This window comes from Callithrix jacchus, chromosome 6 (assembly GCF_049354715.1).
Source record: "Callithrix jacchus isolate 240 chromosome 6, calJac240_pri, whole genome shotgun sequence".
In the NCBI taxonomy this organism is placed as follows: domain Eukaryota; kingdom Metazoa; phylum Chordata; class Mammalia; order Primates; family Cebidae; genus Callithrix; species Callithrix jacchus.
Window position 1 is genome coordinate 6,960,685 of NC_133507.1, and position 17,984 is coordinate 6,978,668.

General features: G+C 43.4%; 1 protein-coding gene across 6 annotated transcripts in view; it reads left to right on the plus strand.

Annotated features, from left to right (window-relative positions):
- The window catches only part of TRPM1 (transient receptor potential cation channel subfamily M member 1), a 166,453-nt gene that overhangs the window by 90,690 nt on the left and 57,779 nt on the right, over nucleotides 1–17,984 (plus strand). For all 6 annotated transcript variants that reach the window (XM_035303616.3, XM_035303617.3, XM_035303618.3 and 3 more), the window contains exons 9-10: nucleotides 866–938; nucleotides 1,794–1,894. In XM_035303616.3, coding sequence (XP_035159507.2) covers nucleotides 866–938; nucleotides 1,794–1,894 — 174 coding nt within the window. The remainder of the gene's footprint in view (nucleotides 1–865; nucleotides 939–1,793; nucleotides 1,895–17,984) is intronic.

The following is a 17,984-nucleotide window of genomic DNA, read 5'->3' on the forward strand; positions in this document are numbered from 1 at the left end:
TTTTTTTTCATTATTATAAAATACTAAAAACATTAATTTCTTTTATTTATTTATTTTTTAATAAAGTCGGGGTTTCACCATGTTGGTCGGGCTGGTCTTGAACTCCCAACCTTAGGTGATCCGCCCGCCTTGGCCTCCAAAGTGCTTGGATTACAGGTGTGAGCCACCATGCCCGGCCCTTCAGTGGTATTTATAAGGAAAAGGCACTCCTGTGCACATAAGACAGCCTCTTCACAGTTCGAAACACACGTATTTCCTACAAATATCTCCTGTCTGATTAGATACGACTTTGCGTCTCCCATGGCAACTGAGATTTTGGAGTGTGGCTCCTCTCCTCTCGAATGGATGGGGAAAATAATAAAATCAGCAGGCAGGCGGGGACCCCAGAGCAATACTGTAACTTCTGGTAATCAGCCAGGCATGGTGGCTCACACCTGTAATCCCAACACTTTGGGCGGCTGAGGCAGGCAGATCACCTGAGGTCAGGAGTTTGAGACCAGCCTGGCCAACATGGCAAAACGCCATCTCTACTAAAAAAAAAATACCAAAAAGAATTAGCCAGGCATGGTGGCATGTGCCTGTAATCCCAGCTACTCGGGAGGCTGAGGCAGGAGAATCGTTTGAACCCAGGAGGCGGAGGTTGTGGTGAGCAGAGATTTCGCCATTGCACTCCAGCCTGGGCAACAAGAGCGAAACTCTATCAAAAAAGAAAAAAAAAAAAGAAATCAACAGCGCTTGGTTTGAAACTGTTCAGCGCTCAGGATTATTTTATTCTGCGTCAGTATCTCTGTTCATTTTGTAAGAACACCCCGTGTCACCTTCTTGTTTTCAACTTGGCTTTACCTCAGTCTTTTCACATTTTCAGGTCACTGTATTCAGAATGGGTTCTGAGGGCCAGCAGGACATCGAGATGGCAATTTTAACTGCCCTGCTGAAAGGTGAGCTCTGGAAAATGGTGACTCCTGTGCCTTTGATGTTGGCCTGGCCGGCAATCCTTCCCCTCCTGGCTTCCACGGACCATGTCTGCTGGTGCTAGGTCCTGAGCCAGGTCACTTGGGCAGTCTCAGCGTGAAGCCGCAGCAGAATGACAAGGCTTGCTGCAGGTTTCTGCGGGGCAGAGGGCTGTGGGTGCTCTTGGACCATCATGGGCTGAGGTCAGAACCGTTTCTATTTGTAACTGGTTCATTGAGGGCTTTTGCTCCTTGAGTGTAAACACGAGATGGGTTCATCTGCAGTCACTACATTCCACAGTGCTCTGTCCAATTTCCCCGTCCTGGCTATAATGATAGGCTTCAAGCTGGCATTGATGGGCAGGGGGGTCTGGCTCTGGATTTCACGCTTCCTCCCTGCCTCTTGGTTAGCCTGGTGCCATGAGGGGACAGGGACTACAGAGAGGAGAGGGGTCACTGTCAGGCTGGCTGCCATGCAGCACGGGGCTCATCCCCCTGTGGGGCCGGGGGGCTGCTTTTCTTGGTGTCCCTTGGCCTGGCCTGGCAGTCCCAGGGTTCCACTCTTCCTGGAGATGAGGGTCCCTGAGTCACTGGGTTCCTTTCCTGTCCCTCCCAAGGAGACCATGCATGAGAAGCTGGCATGAGAAGAGGCTGCCTCCACCTTCCTCCCGGGAAGCGATTTGAGTTTGGGGCCTTAGCGTTCATTCAGGGTGAAAGTAAAGGCAGCAATGCTTAGTTCCAGGCCAGCAGCCCAGGGGATGCCTGTGCTCACCGCCCAGCCCCCGCCAAACCCTGGCGGTCCAGGCGTGGAGGGAAAATCATTCTGGTTTCTTGCCTTTCCAGGAACAAATGTGTCTGCTCCAGATCAGCTGAGCTTGGCCCTGGCTTGGAACCGTGTGGACATCGCACGGAGCCAGATCTTTGTCTTTGGACCCCACTGGCCGGTGAAACTTTTTTTTTTTCATTTCATGTCATCTTTCATGACTTTGTACAAGTGACATATTAGTATGTTCTCCCTTGTGATGTGGAGCTCAGGAAATTATGTGGGGTTTCTGCTGATACGATGTGTAATCCGTTAGGGTCATTAGATGTTTAACTTCAAAAAACCAGCAAGAAGTTAGAGCTACTAGCAGAAATTCCGGAGCCAAACCAGTGCTCCTGAAGAAACGGATCACCAAATATGTTATCGTTGCTGGTGAAAGTGGGTTTTTACCTTTTTAAAGCAAAAGAAATGAAATAGCTTATTAAAATTGAATGCAATGCTTCCATCCAAGGCACTGCTTTTTCAAACGATGTTCTATGAACCCTGGAGGCCTAGAGAAGTGTGCGTGGGGTGGGGGTGGGTGTGTGTGCATGTGTGCGTGAGTGTGTACAACATGGGGATGAGCATGTGTATGTGCATGTGTGTGTGTATAGGGTGTCTGTGTGTGTGTGATATGTGGTGTGCCTCTGTGTGGTAGGATTATGTGTAGGTGAGTAATGTGTGTGGGTTTGGGTGGTATCGTGTTTATGCATGTATGTGTGTGTCATTGGGAGGGTGCTGTGTGTCATCGGCGATGAGCAGTGTGGGGGGGTGTTGAGAAGTACTAATGTGTGTGACATGGAGATGAGCGTGTGTGTGTGCATGTGCATGCATGTGTGTGTGACATGGGCATGAGTGTGTGCATGTGTGTGTGTGTGACATGGGGATGAGAGTGTGTGCATGTGTGTGTGTGTGACATGGGGATGAGCGTGTGTGTGCATGTGCACATGTGTGTGACATGGGGATGAGCGTGTGTGTGTGTGCATGTGGGTGACATGGGAATGAGCATGTGTGTGCATGTGTGTGTGCGTGTGTGACATGGCGATGAACGTGTGTGTGCATGTGGGTGACATGGGGATGAGCGTGTGTGTATGTGTGCATGTGTGTGTGCGTGTGCATGTGTGTGTGAACACACATAAGTCTGCATGATAAAGGACTCCAGGCCGCCTACTCTTCCTTCCATCAAAGCAGCTTCTTTGATCTATTTTATAGATTAGGAGTCAGGATATATTTGTGTTTGCAAAACAGGCTGTGTTGCTTAGGAAAGGTAGTAGGAATACCTACAGGGCTTATGTTGGTTTATGGCCACATTTCTTGGCCAGGCGTGATGGCTCACACCTGTAAGGACTTTGGGAGGTCAAGACGGGAGGATTGCTTGAGGCCAGGAGTTCGAGACCACCCTGGTCAACATAGTAAGACCCCCATCTCTACAAAAAAAAATTAAAAAATTAGCCAGGCATGGGAGTGCATGCCTGTAGTCCCAGTTACTCTGGAGGCTAAGGCAGGAGGATTGCTTGAGGCTAGGAATTTGAGGTTAGAGTGAGCTATGGTTACACCACTGCACTCCAGCCTGGGTGAGAGTGAGATTCCATCTCTAAAACACAAAACAGAAAACAATGCAAAATCATTTCTCAAAACATCCGTGGCATATTGCTGCACAATGCATTTGATTTAATGGCCTCCGTGTTCAGGTCTCCCAAAGTGTTTCACGGCCTCTGTGTTCAGGTCTCCCAAAGCATTTAATGGCCTCTGTGTTGAGGTCTCCCAAAGCATTTAATGGCCTCTGTGTTGAGGTCTCCCAAAGCATTTAATGGCCTCTGTGTTCAGGTCTCCCAAAGCGTTTCACGGCCTCTGTGTTCAGGTCTCCTGGAAGTTGCCGCTACACCTTGCCATACCGTGTTTTATCACTCTTTATTGATTGATCATGTGCAGATGGATCCATCAATTCTCCACTTGGAAATAGAAGCAAGTGGATTGCTCACTCTGCTTCCACTGCTCCTTTTCCTCCTGCATTTGATAGTTGCCTGTTGAATATATGTATTTTTTTTTTGATGGTGTCTCACTCTGCTGCCCAGGCGGGAGTGCAGTGGTGCAATCTCAACTCACTGCAGCCTCCGCCTCCCAGGTTCAAGCAATTCTCCTGCCTCGGCCTCCCAAGTAGCTGGGACTATAGGTGCCCACCATGCCCAGCTAACTTTTTCTGTGTTTTTAGCGGAGATGCGGTTTCACCATGTTGGCCAGGCTGGTCTCACACTTCTGATCTCAAGTTATCCGCCTGCCTTGGCCTCTCAGAGTGCTGGGATCACAGGCATGAGCCACCGCGCCTGGCCCTGTTTCATTCTTATACTGGTCCCCTTTACGATGGTGACAGGTTTGTGGAACCATCCATTTGCTTTGTCCACTTCGGACGCCCACTTTGTGAAATGAGGAAATTCACTCTCTACTCCTCCTTCCTCTCCTGACAAGTTCCTTCTTCCTACCTTTCACATGCTGCTTGACGTGGTGAACGTGGACATACCATTCCTTAATCATCATCGAGGTTCTGCTCACATCTTGCTCTTTAATCATCATTCAGTTTTCATACTCGGCCTCTGTGTTGGTTCTAAACCATGGAGAAACCAGCAGCTTTGGCACTGTTGGGACTACATGGAGATTGTTCACTGCTGCTCCGCAAAGTAGGACTGAACTCAAAGAGGAGGAAAGGTAGCCCTGGGTCACTTCTGTGGCTCACGCAAAGGAAAATGTGACAGGCATCAGGGTTTCTGTCATTGATCAACTATTTAAAACTATGTGACGTTTTAGTTTCCTTCGTATTTAGACCGTGACTTCTTTGGACAGATATTTGCTTTCCTCCATGTTTCTAATTGATTCTCTTTCTTCTTCCAAACATTTGCCTTGGGGTCATTGCTGGATCTGTTTTTTAAAGTATTTTTACTGTACTTTAGTTTGTTCCAGACAAATAGGCGTAAAGTTTGGCACACGCCTACGTACGCTTGCCACTGTGGTGTTGAGGCTTATCTCAGTCTGTTTTCTCACTGCTATAAAGAATAGCAGTATTCTGAAACTGAGTAATTTATAAAGAAAGGAGATTTAATTGACTCCCAGCCCCAAATGGCTGGAGAGGCCTCAAAACACTTACAGCCATGGCGGAGGGCAAAGCAGAAGCAAAGACACATCTTACATGGCAGCAGGCGAGACAGAAAAGAGCACGCGGGGCTGCCAAACACTTTCAAAGCCATCAGTTCTCATGAGAACTCTTTCACCAGCATGAGAACAGCATGGGGGAACTGCCCTCACCATCCAGTCACCTCCCACCAGGTCCCACCCTGGACACCTGGGGATTACAACTGGAGATGGGATTTGGATGGGACACAGGCCAAACCACGTCAAGGTTCTCGTCAGCAACGTGGATATATCAAACATGACTTTGGCAAAGGCTACGTTAGCACAGAGCGAGGGCAAAATTATTGCACTGTTTCCAAACTGAGGCCATGTAGATGTTACTTTAAAATGCCGTTTTGTACTATTATTTGCATATACATAGTTTATATTTAAAATACGTTTTGTACTTTAAGTTCAAGAGTACAAGTGCATGTTTGTTGTGTAGGTAAACTTATGTCACAGAGTTTGTTGTACAGATGATTTCATCACCCAGGTATTAAGCCCAGTACCTGCTAGATGTTTATCACCCAGGTATTAAGCCCAGTACCTGCTAGATGTTTATCGCCCAGGTATTAAGCCCAGTACCTGCTAGTTGTTTATCGCCCAGGTATTAAGCCCAGTACCTGCTAGTTGTTTGTCGCCCAGGTATTAAGCCCAGTACCTGCTAGATGTTTGTCGCCCAGGTATTAAGCCCAGTACCTGCTAGATGTTTATCGCCCAGGTATTAAGCCCAGTACCTGCTAGATGTTTGTCACCCAGGTATTAAGCCCAGTACCTGCTAGTTGTTTATCACCCAGTTATTAAGCCCAGTACCTGCTAGATGTTTGTCGCCCAGGTATTAAGCCCAGTACCTGCTAGATGTTTGTCGCCCAGGTATTAAGCCCAGTACCTGCTAGATGTTTATCGCCCAGGTATTAAGCACAGTACCTGCTAGATGTTTGTCGCCCAGGTATTAAGCCCAGTACCTGCTAGTTGTTTATCGCCCAGGTATTAAGCCCAGCACCTGCTAGATGTTTATCGCCCAGGTATTAAGCTCAGTACCTGCTAGTTGTTTATCGCCCAGGTATTAAGCCCAGTACCTGCTAGATGTTTATTGCCCAGGTATTAAGCCTAGTACCTGCTAGTTGTTTTTCCTGGTCCTCTCCTCCTCTCACCCTCCTCCCTCTAAAAGGCCCCAGTGTCTGTTATTCCCCTCTCTGAGCCCATGCGTTCTCATCATTTAGCTCCCACTTCTAAGTGAGAACATGCAGTATTTGGTTTTCTGTTCCTGCCTTAGTTTGCTAAGGATAACGGCCTCCAGCTCCATCCATGTTCCTGCAAAGGACATAATCTTCTCATTTTTTATGGCTGCAGCCATATCTATTCTCTTGTTACTGGCACATTTCTTCTTGAAGTATCTTTCAGAGCCCCTTGAGTTCCTACCCACATCTTCCCTGAATGCTCTCTCAATGCCCGCTGTACAGCTGTCTACATCAGACATCCCTTCATTGCGCTCTGAGACTGCCCATTGCCTCCTAGACCCCATGTCTTCCTCCCTCTCAGATTCTTTTTTCATTTTGCTAGAGTATATCTTCAAGTAACTTTTACGTAAAAGCGTGTGGGAGGATTACTGTCTTAGTCTGTTTTGTGTTTTTGTGACAGAATACCATAGATGGGGTAATTGATAAAGAACTGAGATTTATTTCTTACAATTCTGGAAACTGGAAAGTCCAGATCAAGGGGCTGGTATCTTCTCAGGGCCTTCTTGCTGTATCATCCCATGATGGGAGGTAAGAGGGTAAGAGAGCTCAAGAGAGTAAGAGAGGGCTGAACTCTTAAAACAAATCTCTCAAAATCATGAACCCACTCCCTCTATAAAAGCTTGAATCCATTCGTGAGGACAGAATTCTTATAATCTAATCCATTTTAAAGGTCACACCTCTCAGGACTGTTGCACTGGGAATTCAGTTTCCAATACATGAACTTTGGGGGACACTCCCAAACCATATCAATCACCATTCTGTGTCTTTACATGTCTGAAAAACGTCTGCCTAACATGAGGCTCGAGATCATCCTATGATTTTCATTCAATTATAGATGAACCATTGTTTGCTCTCTGCTCTTTTTTTGGTGCTTGGAAATTTCACAAAAATATCTCTTCTATTTCAGGCAAATGAAAATAAATGTGTATAGAGAATACAAACTCAACCACCCATATCGTCACACATGTAGGCATTTAATTATTCTGGCTGTCAAAGGTCCCATTATGCTGAAGACCTGAAGCAGCTCTGTGAAATTTTCTTCTATCTCTTTTTTGAGTATTTCTTTCTTTATTATCTCTTTTTCTTCATCTGGAGTTTCTATTAGTCAAGCAACTCAAGAGTTGCTCCTCCTCCCAGATTGATCCTCCATTATCAGTTTTTTATTTCTCTATCATTTTGATGTATGTTTTTGGAAATCTCAACTTTTTCTTTAGCTTTTATACAATTTTTTAAGTTTTAGGCACACACACTTTTTGTATTTAAGAAAGTGTTTTTGTTCCTTAACAGTTTCATTTTCTTAATAACCTATTTTCATCTCACAGACGCTATATCTAAGGATATGAATTAGATTTTTTGAAACTCTCTTCTGTTGCCTAGATGATCTCTCTTTTCTCCCTGGTCTGCTGTTTCTTTGTTCATTTTGGGCTTTTCTGTTGTGCTGTTGATTTTCTCAAATGCTCTCGATCCTTGGCTGTCCATCACACTGCAGAATGAGGGATAGAACTGCTTAATTAGTATAGAAACCCATTTTGCCAACAGGTTTTTCTCCTCCCTGGGAGGACTGCCCAGGAATTCCCTGCTTAGAAAGGCGAGTGACGCCTGAACCTCTCTGCTTTGCTGAGGGCAGACTGGAGAGGGCTGATGGGCTCTGGGCCTCCCTAGTCTTTAGCAGACATCCTCCCAGTTCTTCCTAGAAGTGAAGCCCAGGAATGCGGTTGCTTGCACTGTACCCATGAACCACAGTGGCAGCCTGGAGCCCAGGACGGGATGAGTGGCCTCCTACTCTGAAGACCACCTTCCAGTCACCGCGCCTTTTGCCCACCACCTGCCCTCTTCTTTGTATCTTGGAAAATCTGGTCTCACCTCAACAGCAATCTCCACATTACACATTTTGGGTTTTGGCTTCCTCTCCATAGTTTTAACTGGCCCATCGATGCTTCCAGAAATTTGTCAAAAACTCTCTGGCCTGCCTCTTCCCCCTGAAATAGATTTTTCTTTTTTATAGTCCTTCGCTGTGATTTAAATAGTATTTAGGGAGGGAGAGAAAGCAGGAAACACATGCTCAGGCTGCAACCTGGAGCCAAAAGTCCTCCTCTGTCTCCCTACAATGCGGTAAGGTCTCCAAAGTCTTCCTTTAATAGTTGAAGCACTCAAGAAACTGTGTGCCTGTGAATCCATAGTCTATCTAGAATTCTTCATATAATAGAAAACTTGTGGTAGGGAGGACATAAGAATTTCAACACAGCAAATCAATCTTAGGTCTGATTTGTTATATATTGCTAGTCAAAATTCTTCAATTTTTTCTATTATTAAATGCAAAAATAAAAGCTTTGTAAGAGTACAATGGTGATTATCAGAAGCTAGGATGTGAGAGATTTGGAGATACTGGTTTAAAAAGTATGAAGTTTCAGTTAAGAAGGATAAATTCTGGAGACCTATTGTAAAACATAGTGGCTATAATGAATAATAATGTATCATGCACTTGAAATTTGCTAAAACAGTGGATTTTAAATGTTCTCATCACAAAAATTATGTCTGTGAGGTAATAGATACATTAATTAGCTTGATTTCATCCTTCCACAGTGTACACCTATATTTAAGCATCACCTATATCATAAATATATATAATTTGTCACTTGTTAATTAAAATAATTAATTAAAAGCTTTGCCAAAAAAAATCCTTTAAACATGCTTTTAACCGTAATGAAAAGGCCAGGCACAGTGGCTCACTCCTGCAATCCCAGTACTTTTAGAGACTGAGGCAGGTGGACCACCTGAGGTCAGGAGTTCAAGACCAGCCTGGCCAACATGGAAAAAACCCATCTCTACTAAACATACAAAAATTAGTTTGCTATGGTGGCACATGCCTGTAATCCCAACTACCTAGGAGGCTGAGGCAGGAGAACTGCTTGAACCCAGGAGGTAGAGGTTGCAGTGAGCTGAGATCTTGCCACTACAATCCAGCCTGGGTGACAGAGCAAAATTCCATCTCAAAAAACAAACAAAAAACAGAGAGAAAAAGAGAGTTGTTTGATATATACAAGTAACAAAAAGGCTATTTATTTATTTATATTGAATCATAAAACCTTTGGATTAACAATTTGTTTTTCTGGGGAAGTTCTCAAGATTTATCGTTAATGGAGCAAAGAATGCATAGAACAGGTGTTTCTCCAATGTGTTGAGGGCAAGATATGGCAGCTGATATGTGTATTGAAATCTGTAAGCACACAAAGAGACAGGGAACAGTAGGTGCCTTGGAGGGAGAGGACATTAGGGTGGAGGGAAGCCCACTTTGTCACTCTATAGCCTGCTATACTATTCAGATATTTGCCATGTCTTGGTGATTTCTTTTTTCCTTTTGAAATATATATATAATTACACTTTAGGTTCTGGGGTACATGTGCAGAACGTGCAGGATTGTTGCATAGGCACATACATAGCAATGTGGTTTGCTGCCTCCGTCCCCCTGTCACCTATATCTGGCATTTCTCCCCATGTTATCCCTCCCCAGCCTTCCTACACCCCGCTGTCCCTCCCCTGTTCCCCTCCAACAGACCAGTGTGTGATGCTCCCCTCCCTGTGTCCATGAGTTCTCGTTGTTCAACACCCACCTATAAGTGAGAACATGCGGTGTTTGATTTTCTGTTCTTGTGTTAGTTTTCTGGGAATGATGGTTTCCAGATTCATCCATATCCCTACAAAGGACACAAACTCAACATTTTTTATGGCTGCATGGTATTCCATGGTGTATATGTGCCACATTTTCCCTGTCCAGTCTATCATCAATGGGCATTTGGGTTGGTTCCAGGCCTTCGCTATTGTAAACAGTGCTGCAATGAACATACATGTGCATATGTCTTTATAATAGAATGATTTATAATTATTTAGATATATACCCAGTAATGGGATTGCTGGGTCAAATGGCATTTCTATTTATAGGTCCTTGAGAAATTGCCACAGAGTCTTTGGGTGAACTGATTTACACTCCCACCCGCAGTGTAAAAGTGTTCCTATTTCTCCACATCCTCTCCAGCATCTGTTGTCTCCAGATTTTTTAATGATCGCCATTCTAACTGGCATGAAATGATGTCTCAATGTGGTTTTGATTTGCATTTCTCTAATGACCAATGATGATGAACATTTTTTCATATGTTTGTTGGTCTCATATATGTCTTCTTTTGAAAAGTATCTGTTCATGTTCTTTGCCCACTTTTGAATGGGTTGGTTTGTTTGTTTCTTGTAAATCTGTTTTAGTTCTTTGTAGATTCTGGATATTAGCCCTTTGTCAGATGGGTAGGTTGCAAAAATTTTTTCCGATTCTGTTGGTTGCTGGTTCACTCTACTGATTGTTTCTTTTGCTGTATAGAAGCTCTGGAGTTTAATTAGATCCCATTTGTCTATTTTGGCTTTTGTGGCCAATGCTTTTGGTGTTTTAGTCATGAATTCCTTGCCTATGCCTATATCCTGAATGGTTTTGCCTAGGTTTTCTTCTAGGGTTTTTATGGTGTTAGGTCTTATGTTTAAGTCTTTAATCCATCTGGTGTTAATTTCAGTGTAAGGTGTCAGGAAGAGGTCTAGTTTCTGCTTTCTGCACATGGCTAGCCAGTTTTCCCAACACCATTTATTAAACAGGGAATCCTTTCCCCGTTGCTTGTTTTTGTCAGGTTTGTCAAAGATCAGACGGTTGTAGATGTGTGGCATTGCCTCCAAAGCCTCTGTTCTGTTCCATTGGTCTATATCTCTGTTTTGGTACCAGTACCATGCTGTTTTCATTACTGTAGCCTTGTAGTACAGCTTGAAGTCATGTAGCATGATGCCTCCAGCTTTGTTCTTTTCGCTTAGAATTATCTTGACTATGTGGGCTCTCTTTTGGTTCCATATGAAGTTTAAGATGTTTTTTTCCAGCTCTTTGAAGAGGGTCAATGGTAGCTTGATGGGGATAGAGTTGAATATAAATTACTTTGGGCTGCATGGCCATTTTCACAATATTGATTCTTCCTAACCATGAGTGTAGAATATTTTTCCATCTGTTTGTGTCCTCTCTTATTTCCTTGAGCAGTGGTCTGTAGTTCTCCTTGAAGAGGTCCTTTATATCCTTTGTTAGTTGAATTCCTAGGTATTTTATTCTCTTTGTAGCAATTGTGAATGGCAGTTCGCTCTTGATTTGGCTCTCTGTTAGTCTGTTGTTGATGTATAGGAATGCTTGTGATTTCTGCACATTGATTTTGCATCCTGAGACTCTGCTGAAGTTGCTTACCAGTTTAAGGAGATTTTGGGCTGAGACAATGGATCTTCTTAATATACAATCATGTCATCCGCAAATAGAGACAATTTGACTTCCTCCTTTCCTAGTTGAATACCCTTTCTTTCTTTTCCCTGCCCAATTGCTCTGGCTAGAACTTCCAATACTGTACTGAATAGGAGTGGTGAGAGAGAGCACACTTGTCTATCGCCAGATTTCAAAGGGAATGCTTCCAGTTTTGGCCCATTCAGTATGATATTGGCTGTGAGTTTGTCATAAATAGTTTTTATTGTTTTGAGATACATTCCATTGATACCTAGTTTATTGAGAGTTTTTAGCATAAAGGGCTGTTGAATTTTGTTGAAGGCCTTCTCTGCATCTATTGAGATAATCATGTGGTTTTTTGTCTTTGGTTTTGTTCATGTGGTGGATTACATTCATAGACTTGCGTATGTTGAACCAGCCTTGTATCCCCCAGATGAAACCTACTTGATCATGATGGATCAGCTTTTTGATGTGCTGTTGCAATCGGTTTGCCTGTATTTTATTGAATATTTGTGCATCTGTGTTCATCATGGATATTGGCCTTAAGTTTTCCTGTTGAGTCTCTGCCAGGTTTTGGTATCAGGATGATGTTGGTCTCATAAAATGATTTGGGAAGGATTCCCTCTTTTAGATTATTTGGAATAGTTTCAGAAGGTGTGGGACCAGCTCCTCTTTGTATGTCTGGTAGAATTCAACTGTGAACCCATCTGGACCTGGACTTTTTTTTGGTTGGAGGCTATTAATTGCTGCCTCAACTTCAGCCCTTGTCTACTGGTCTATTCAGGGTTTCAGCTTCTTCCTGGTTTAGGCTTGGGAGGGTGCAAGTGTCCAGGAATTTATCCATTTCTTCCAGGTGTACTGGTTTAGGTGCATAGAGTTGTTTGTAGTAATCTCTGATGGTAGTTTGCATTTCTGTGGAATTGGTGGTGATATCCCCTTTATCGTTTTTTATTGCATCTATTTGATTCTTCTCTCTTTTCTTTTTTATTAATCTGGCTAGTGGTCTATTTTGTTGATATTTTCAAAAAACCAGATCCTGGATTTATTGATTTTTTTTGAAGGGTTTTTTTGTGTCTCTGTCTCCTTCAGTTGTGCTCTGATCTTAGTTATTTCTTATCTTCTGCTAGCTTTTGACTTTTTTTTTTATCTTGCTCCTCTAGCTCTTTCAGTTTTGATGTCAGGGTGTCAGTTTTAGACCTTTCCTTGCTTCTCACATGTGCATTTATTGCTATAAATTTCCCTCTAGACACTGCTTTAAATGCATCCCAGAGATTCTGGTATGTTGTGTCTTTGTTCTCATTGGTTTCGAAAAACATCTTTATTTCTCCTTTCATTTCATTGTTTATCCAGTCAACATTCAAGAGCCACTTGTTCAGTTTCCATGAGGTTGTGTGGTTCTGAGTTAGTTTCTTAATCCTGAGTTCTAACTTGATTGCTCTGTGGTCTGAGAGACTGTTTGTTATGATTTCTGTTCTTTTGCATTTGCTGAGGAGTGAGTTACTTCCAATTATATGGTCAATTTTAGGGTAGGTGTGCTGTGGTGCTGAGAAGAATGTATGTTCTGTGGATTTGGGGTGGAGAGTTCTGTAGATGTCTATTAGGTTTGCTTGATCCAGATCTGAGTTCAAGTCCTGGATATCCTTGTTAATTTTCTGTCTGGTTGATCTGTCTAATATTGACAGTGGAGTGTTAAAGTCTTCCACTATTACTGTGTGGGAGGTCTAAGTCTCTTTGTAGGTAGTTAGGAACTTGCTTTATGTATCTGGGTGCATATATATTTAGGATTGTTAGCTCTTCTTGTTGCATTGATCCTTTTACCATTATGTAATACCCTTCTTTGTCTCTTTTGATCTTTGTTGGTTTAAAGTCTATTTTATCAGAGACTAGGACTGCAACTCCTCCTTTTTTCTTTCCTCTCCATTTGCTTGATAAATCTTCCTCCATCCCTTTATTTTGAGCCTATGTGTGTCCTTGCACATGAGATAGGTTTCCCAGATACAGCACACCAATGGGTTTTGGCTTTTTATCCAATTTGCCAGTCTGTGTCTTTTGATTGGGGCACTTAGCCCATTTACATTTAAGGTTAATATTGTTATATGTGAATCTGACCCTGCCATTTTGATGCTAGCTGGTTGTTTTGCCCATTAGTTGACACAGTTTCTTCATTGTGTTGATGCTCGTTACCATTTGGTACATTTTTGGAGTGGCTGGTACTGGTTTTCCTTTCTATGTTTAGTGCTTCTTTCTGGAGCTCTTGTAAGGCAGGTCTGGTGGTGACAAAATCTCTCAGCAACTGCTTGTTCATAAAGGATTTTATTTCTTCTTCACTTATAACGCTTAGTTTGGCAGAATATAAAATTCTAGATTAAAAGTTCTTTTCTTTAAGGATGTTGAATGTTGGCTCCCACTCTCTTCTCACTTGTAGGGTTTCTGCCAAGAGATCTGATGTGAGTCTGATGGGCTTCCCTTTGTGGGTAACCCGACCTTTCTCTCTGGCTGCCCTTAGTATTTTTTCCTTCATTTTAACCCTGGTGAATCTGACAATTATGTGCCTTGGGATTGCTCTTCTTGAGGAATATCTTTGTGGTGTTCTCTGTATTTCCTAGACTTGAATGTTGGCCTGCCCTGCTAGGTTGGGGAAGTTCTCCTGGATAATATCCTGAAGAGTATTTTCCAGCTTGGATTCATTCTCTCTGTCACATTTAGGTACACCTATTAAATGTAGATTATGTCTTTTCACATAATCCCATATTTCTTCGAGGCTTTTCACTCTTTTTATTTCTTTTTTCTTTTTCTTTCTTTCTTTTTTTTTTTTTTTTTTTTTTGAGATGGAATTTCAGTCTTGTTACCCAGGCTGGAGTGCAATGGTGTGATCTCGGCTCACCACAACCTCTGCCTCCTGGGTTCAGGCAATTCTCCTGCCTCAGCCTCCTGAGTAGCTGGGATTACAGGCATGCACCACCATGCCCAGCTAATTTTTTGTATTTTTAGTAGAGACGGGGTTTCACTATGTTGACCAGGATGGTCTCGATCTCTTGACCTCATGATCCACCTGCCTCGGCCTCCCAAAGTGCTGGGATTACAGGTGTGAGCCACTGCTCTTTTTTCTCTAATCTTGCCTTCTCATTTTATGTCATTGAGTTGATTTTCCATCTCTGATATCCTTTCTTCTGCTTGGTTGATTTGGCTATTGAAACTTGTGTATGCTTCTCGAAGTTCTCGTGTTGTGTTTTTCAGCTCCATCAAGTCATTTATATTCTCTAATCTGTTTAATCTTGTTAGCATTTCATCAAACATTTTTTCAACGTTCTTAGTTTCTTTGCGTTGGGTTAGAACATGTTCTTTTAGCTTAGAGAAGTTTGTTATTACCCACTTCTGAAGCCCGTTTCTGTCAATTCATCAGACTCATTCTCCATCCAGCTTTGTTCCCTTGCTGGTGAGGAGTTGTGATCCCTTGGAGGAGGAGAGATGTTCTGGTTTTGGGTGTTTTCATGCTTTTTTGCACTGGTTTCTTTCCATCTTTGTGGATTTATCTACCTGTGGTCTTTGTAGTTGGTGACCTTCAGATGGGGTCTGCGATTGGATGTCCTTTTTGTTGATGTTGAAGTTATTTCTTTCTGTTTTTTAGTTTTCCTTCTAACAGTCAGGCTCCTCTGCTGTGGGACTGCTGGAGGTCCATTCCAGACTCTGCTTGCCTGGGGATCACCTGTGGGGGCTGCAGAACAGTAAGGGTTGCTGCCACTTTCTTCTTCTGTTATCTTCGTCCCAGAAGGATACTTCCCAGATGTCAGCCTGAGCTCTCCTTTATGAGGTGTCTCTTTGGATATATAGGGGTTGGGGAGCTGTTTGAGGAGACAGTCTGTCCCTTACAGGAGCTCAAGTGCTGTGCTGTGAGCTCCGTTGTTCGTTCAGATCTGCTGGGCAGGTACATTTAAGTCTGCTGCAGTGGAACTCATAACCGCCTTTTCCCCAGGTGCTCTGTCCTGGGAAGGTGGGGCTTTCTTTATAAGTTCCTAATGTGCTACTGACTTTTTTCATAGATGCCCTGCCCAGCAAGGAGGTAGCCTAGTCACAGTCTGTCAGCAGAGGTGTTGCTGAGCTGCTGTGGGCTCTGCCCAGCTGTTGTGTGAACTTATGGTTTTGTTTACAGAGGTATAGTGAGAACTGCCTCGGTAATGGTGGTCCGCCCCAGTGATGGTGGACTGCCTCTGTAACAGCAGACTGCCTTGGTAATGGTGGACTGCCTCAGTAGTGGTGGACTGCCTCAGTAATGTTAGACGCCCTCCCCCTCACAGAGCTGGACCATCCTAGGTCCAGCTGCGCTTGCTGTGAAACTCTCAATCCAGAGCATTTCAGATTGCTGGTCTTTGTGGGGTTGGGACCTGCTGAGCCAGATCACCTGGCTCAGGTTTCAGTCCCCTTTTATTCAGTTGAATGGGCAGCTGTCTCCCAGGCATTGCAGGCAGCAGTTGAAATGGCCACTCAGATTTGTGTGAGTTTTTGTGCAGACACACTGTGCCGGATGAAACAGCCATGCTGGAAACTCATGGCACTTTTCAGCCCAGGAATCTCCTGGTCTGGGGGCAGTAATAACTCGTTTGGAAATGGCAGTGATCACTCAGCCTCTGCATTGTTCTCACTGGGAACTGCACTCCAGAGCTGTTCCTATTTGCCTATCTTGGATCCCTCCTGGATTAACAATTTTTGAAGGAAAATCATCACCAACATTTACTGCAAGAGCTTTTTTGTCCTGCAAAATTGACACTCTATGCCCATCAAATAATAATTCCACATCCTGCCCTTCCCTGTGCCCTGGCAACCACCATTCTACTTTCTGTTGTCATGAATATGAATATCGTAAGTACCTTATATGAGTGAAATCATGTTTTGCCCTTTTGTGGCTGGCTTATTTCACTCAGAACGATGTCTCAAGGTACATCAGTGTTATAGCATGTGTCAGAATTTCCTTCCTTTTAAGGCTGAATAATAGTCCTTTGTATGGATAGACCACATTTTGCTTATCCAAGCATCCGTTAGTGGACACTTGGGTTGCTCCCATGTTTTAGAACAATGCTGCTATGAATGTAGGTGTACACATACTTCCTTGAGACTCGCTTTCGGTTCTTTTGGGTATATGTCAAGAAGTGTATTGGTTGGATCATACAGTAATTCTGTTTTTAATTTTTTGGGGAATCGTCAAACTCCTCCCATAGTAGTTGCACCATTTTACATTTCCGCCCACAGTGCACAGGGTTCCAGTTTGTTCACATTTTCACAAACATTTGTCATTTTCTGTTGTTTAGATCATAGCCATCTCGGCCGGGCATAGTGGCTCATACCTATAATCCCAGCACTTTGAGAGGCTGAGGAGGGTGGATCACCTAAGGTCAGGAGTTTGAGACCAGCCCAACCAACATGATGTAACCCCATCTCTACTAAAAATACAACAAAATTAGACAGGTGTGGTGGTGCGTGCCTGTAATCCCAGCTACTCAGAAGCCTGAGGCAGGAGAATCGCTTGAACCCAGGAGGTGAAGGTTGCAATGAGCCAAGATCGTATCACTGCACTCCAGCCTGGGCTTCAAGAGCAAAACTCTGTCTCAAAACAAAAAGAAAATAAAAAAAGATGATAGTCATCGTAATGGGTATGAGGTATCTCAGATGGTTTTGATTTGTATTTCCCTAATGACTGAGCATTTCTGTGTGTGTTTATTGGCCGTTTGTGTATCTTCTTTGGAGAAATGTCTATTCAAGTCTTTTACCTATTTTTGGTAAATAGGTAAAGTAGGTTGGGTTTTCTTGTTGAATTTTAGGAGTTCTCTGTATATTCTGGATGTGAACCCCTTATCATAGATATGATTGACAAACACATTGCTCCATTCTGTAGCTGCCTTTACTGTATTAATGGCATCTTTTGCTGCATAAAACTTTTAAATTTTCATGAAGTTCATCAAATTTGTTATTAATAACTTTTCCCTTTGTGCCTGTGCCTTTGGAGTCATATTCAAGAACTGAATTCCCAAATCCAATATAGTGACCCTTTTGCCCTGTGTTTTCTTCTAAGCGTTTTAATTTTTAAAATTTACTTATTTATTTATTTTTGAGGCTGAGTTTCACTTTTGTCACATGGCCTGGAGTGCAACAGCACAGTCTCGGCTCACCGCAACCTACACCTCTGGGTTCAGGCGATTCTCCTGCCTCAGCCTCCTGAGTAGCTGGGATTCCAGGCACCCACTACCATGCCTGGCTAATTACTGTGTTTTTAGTTGAGACAGGGTTTAGTTGGCCAGGACGGTATGGAACTCCCGAGCTCAGGTGATCCACCCACCTCGGCCTCCCAAAGTGCTGGGATTACAAGCAGAACCACCATGCCCAGCCGCATTTTGTATTAGTAGTTTTAGATTTTCCGTTCAGGTCTTTGATCTATTTTGGGTTAGTATTTGTGTATGCTGTAAGGTAAGGGGCCAACTCCAGTCTTCTGCATGAGGATATCCAGTTTTCCCAGCACCATTTGTTGAATGTGGTGTAACTCTGTCACTCAG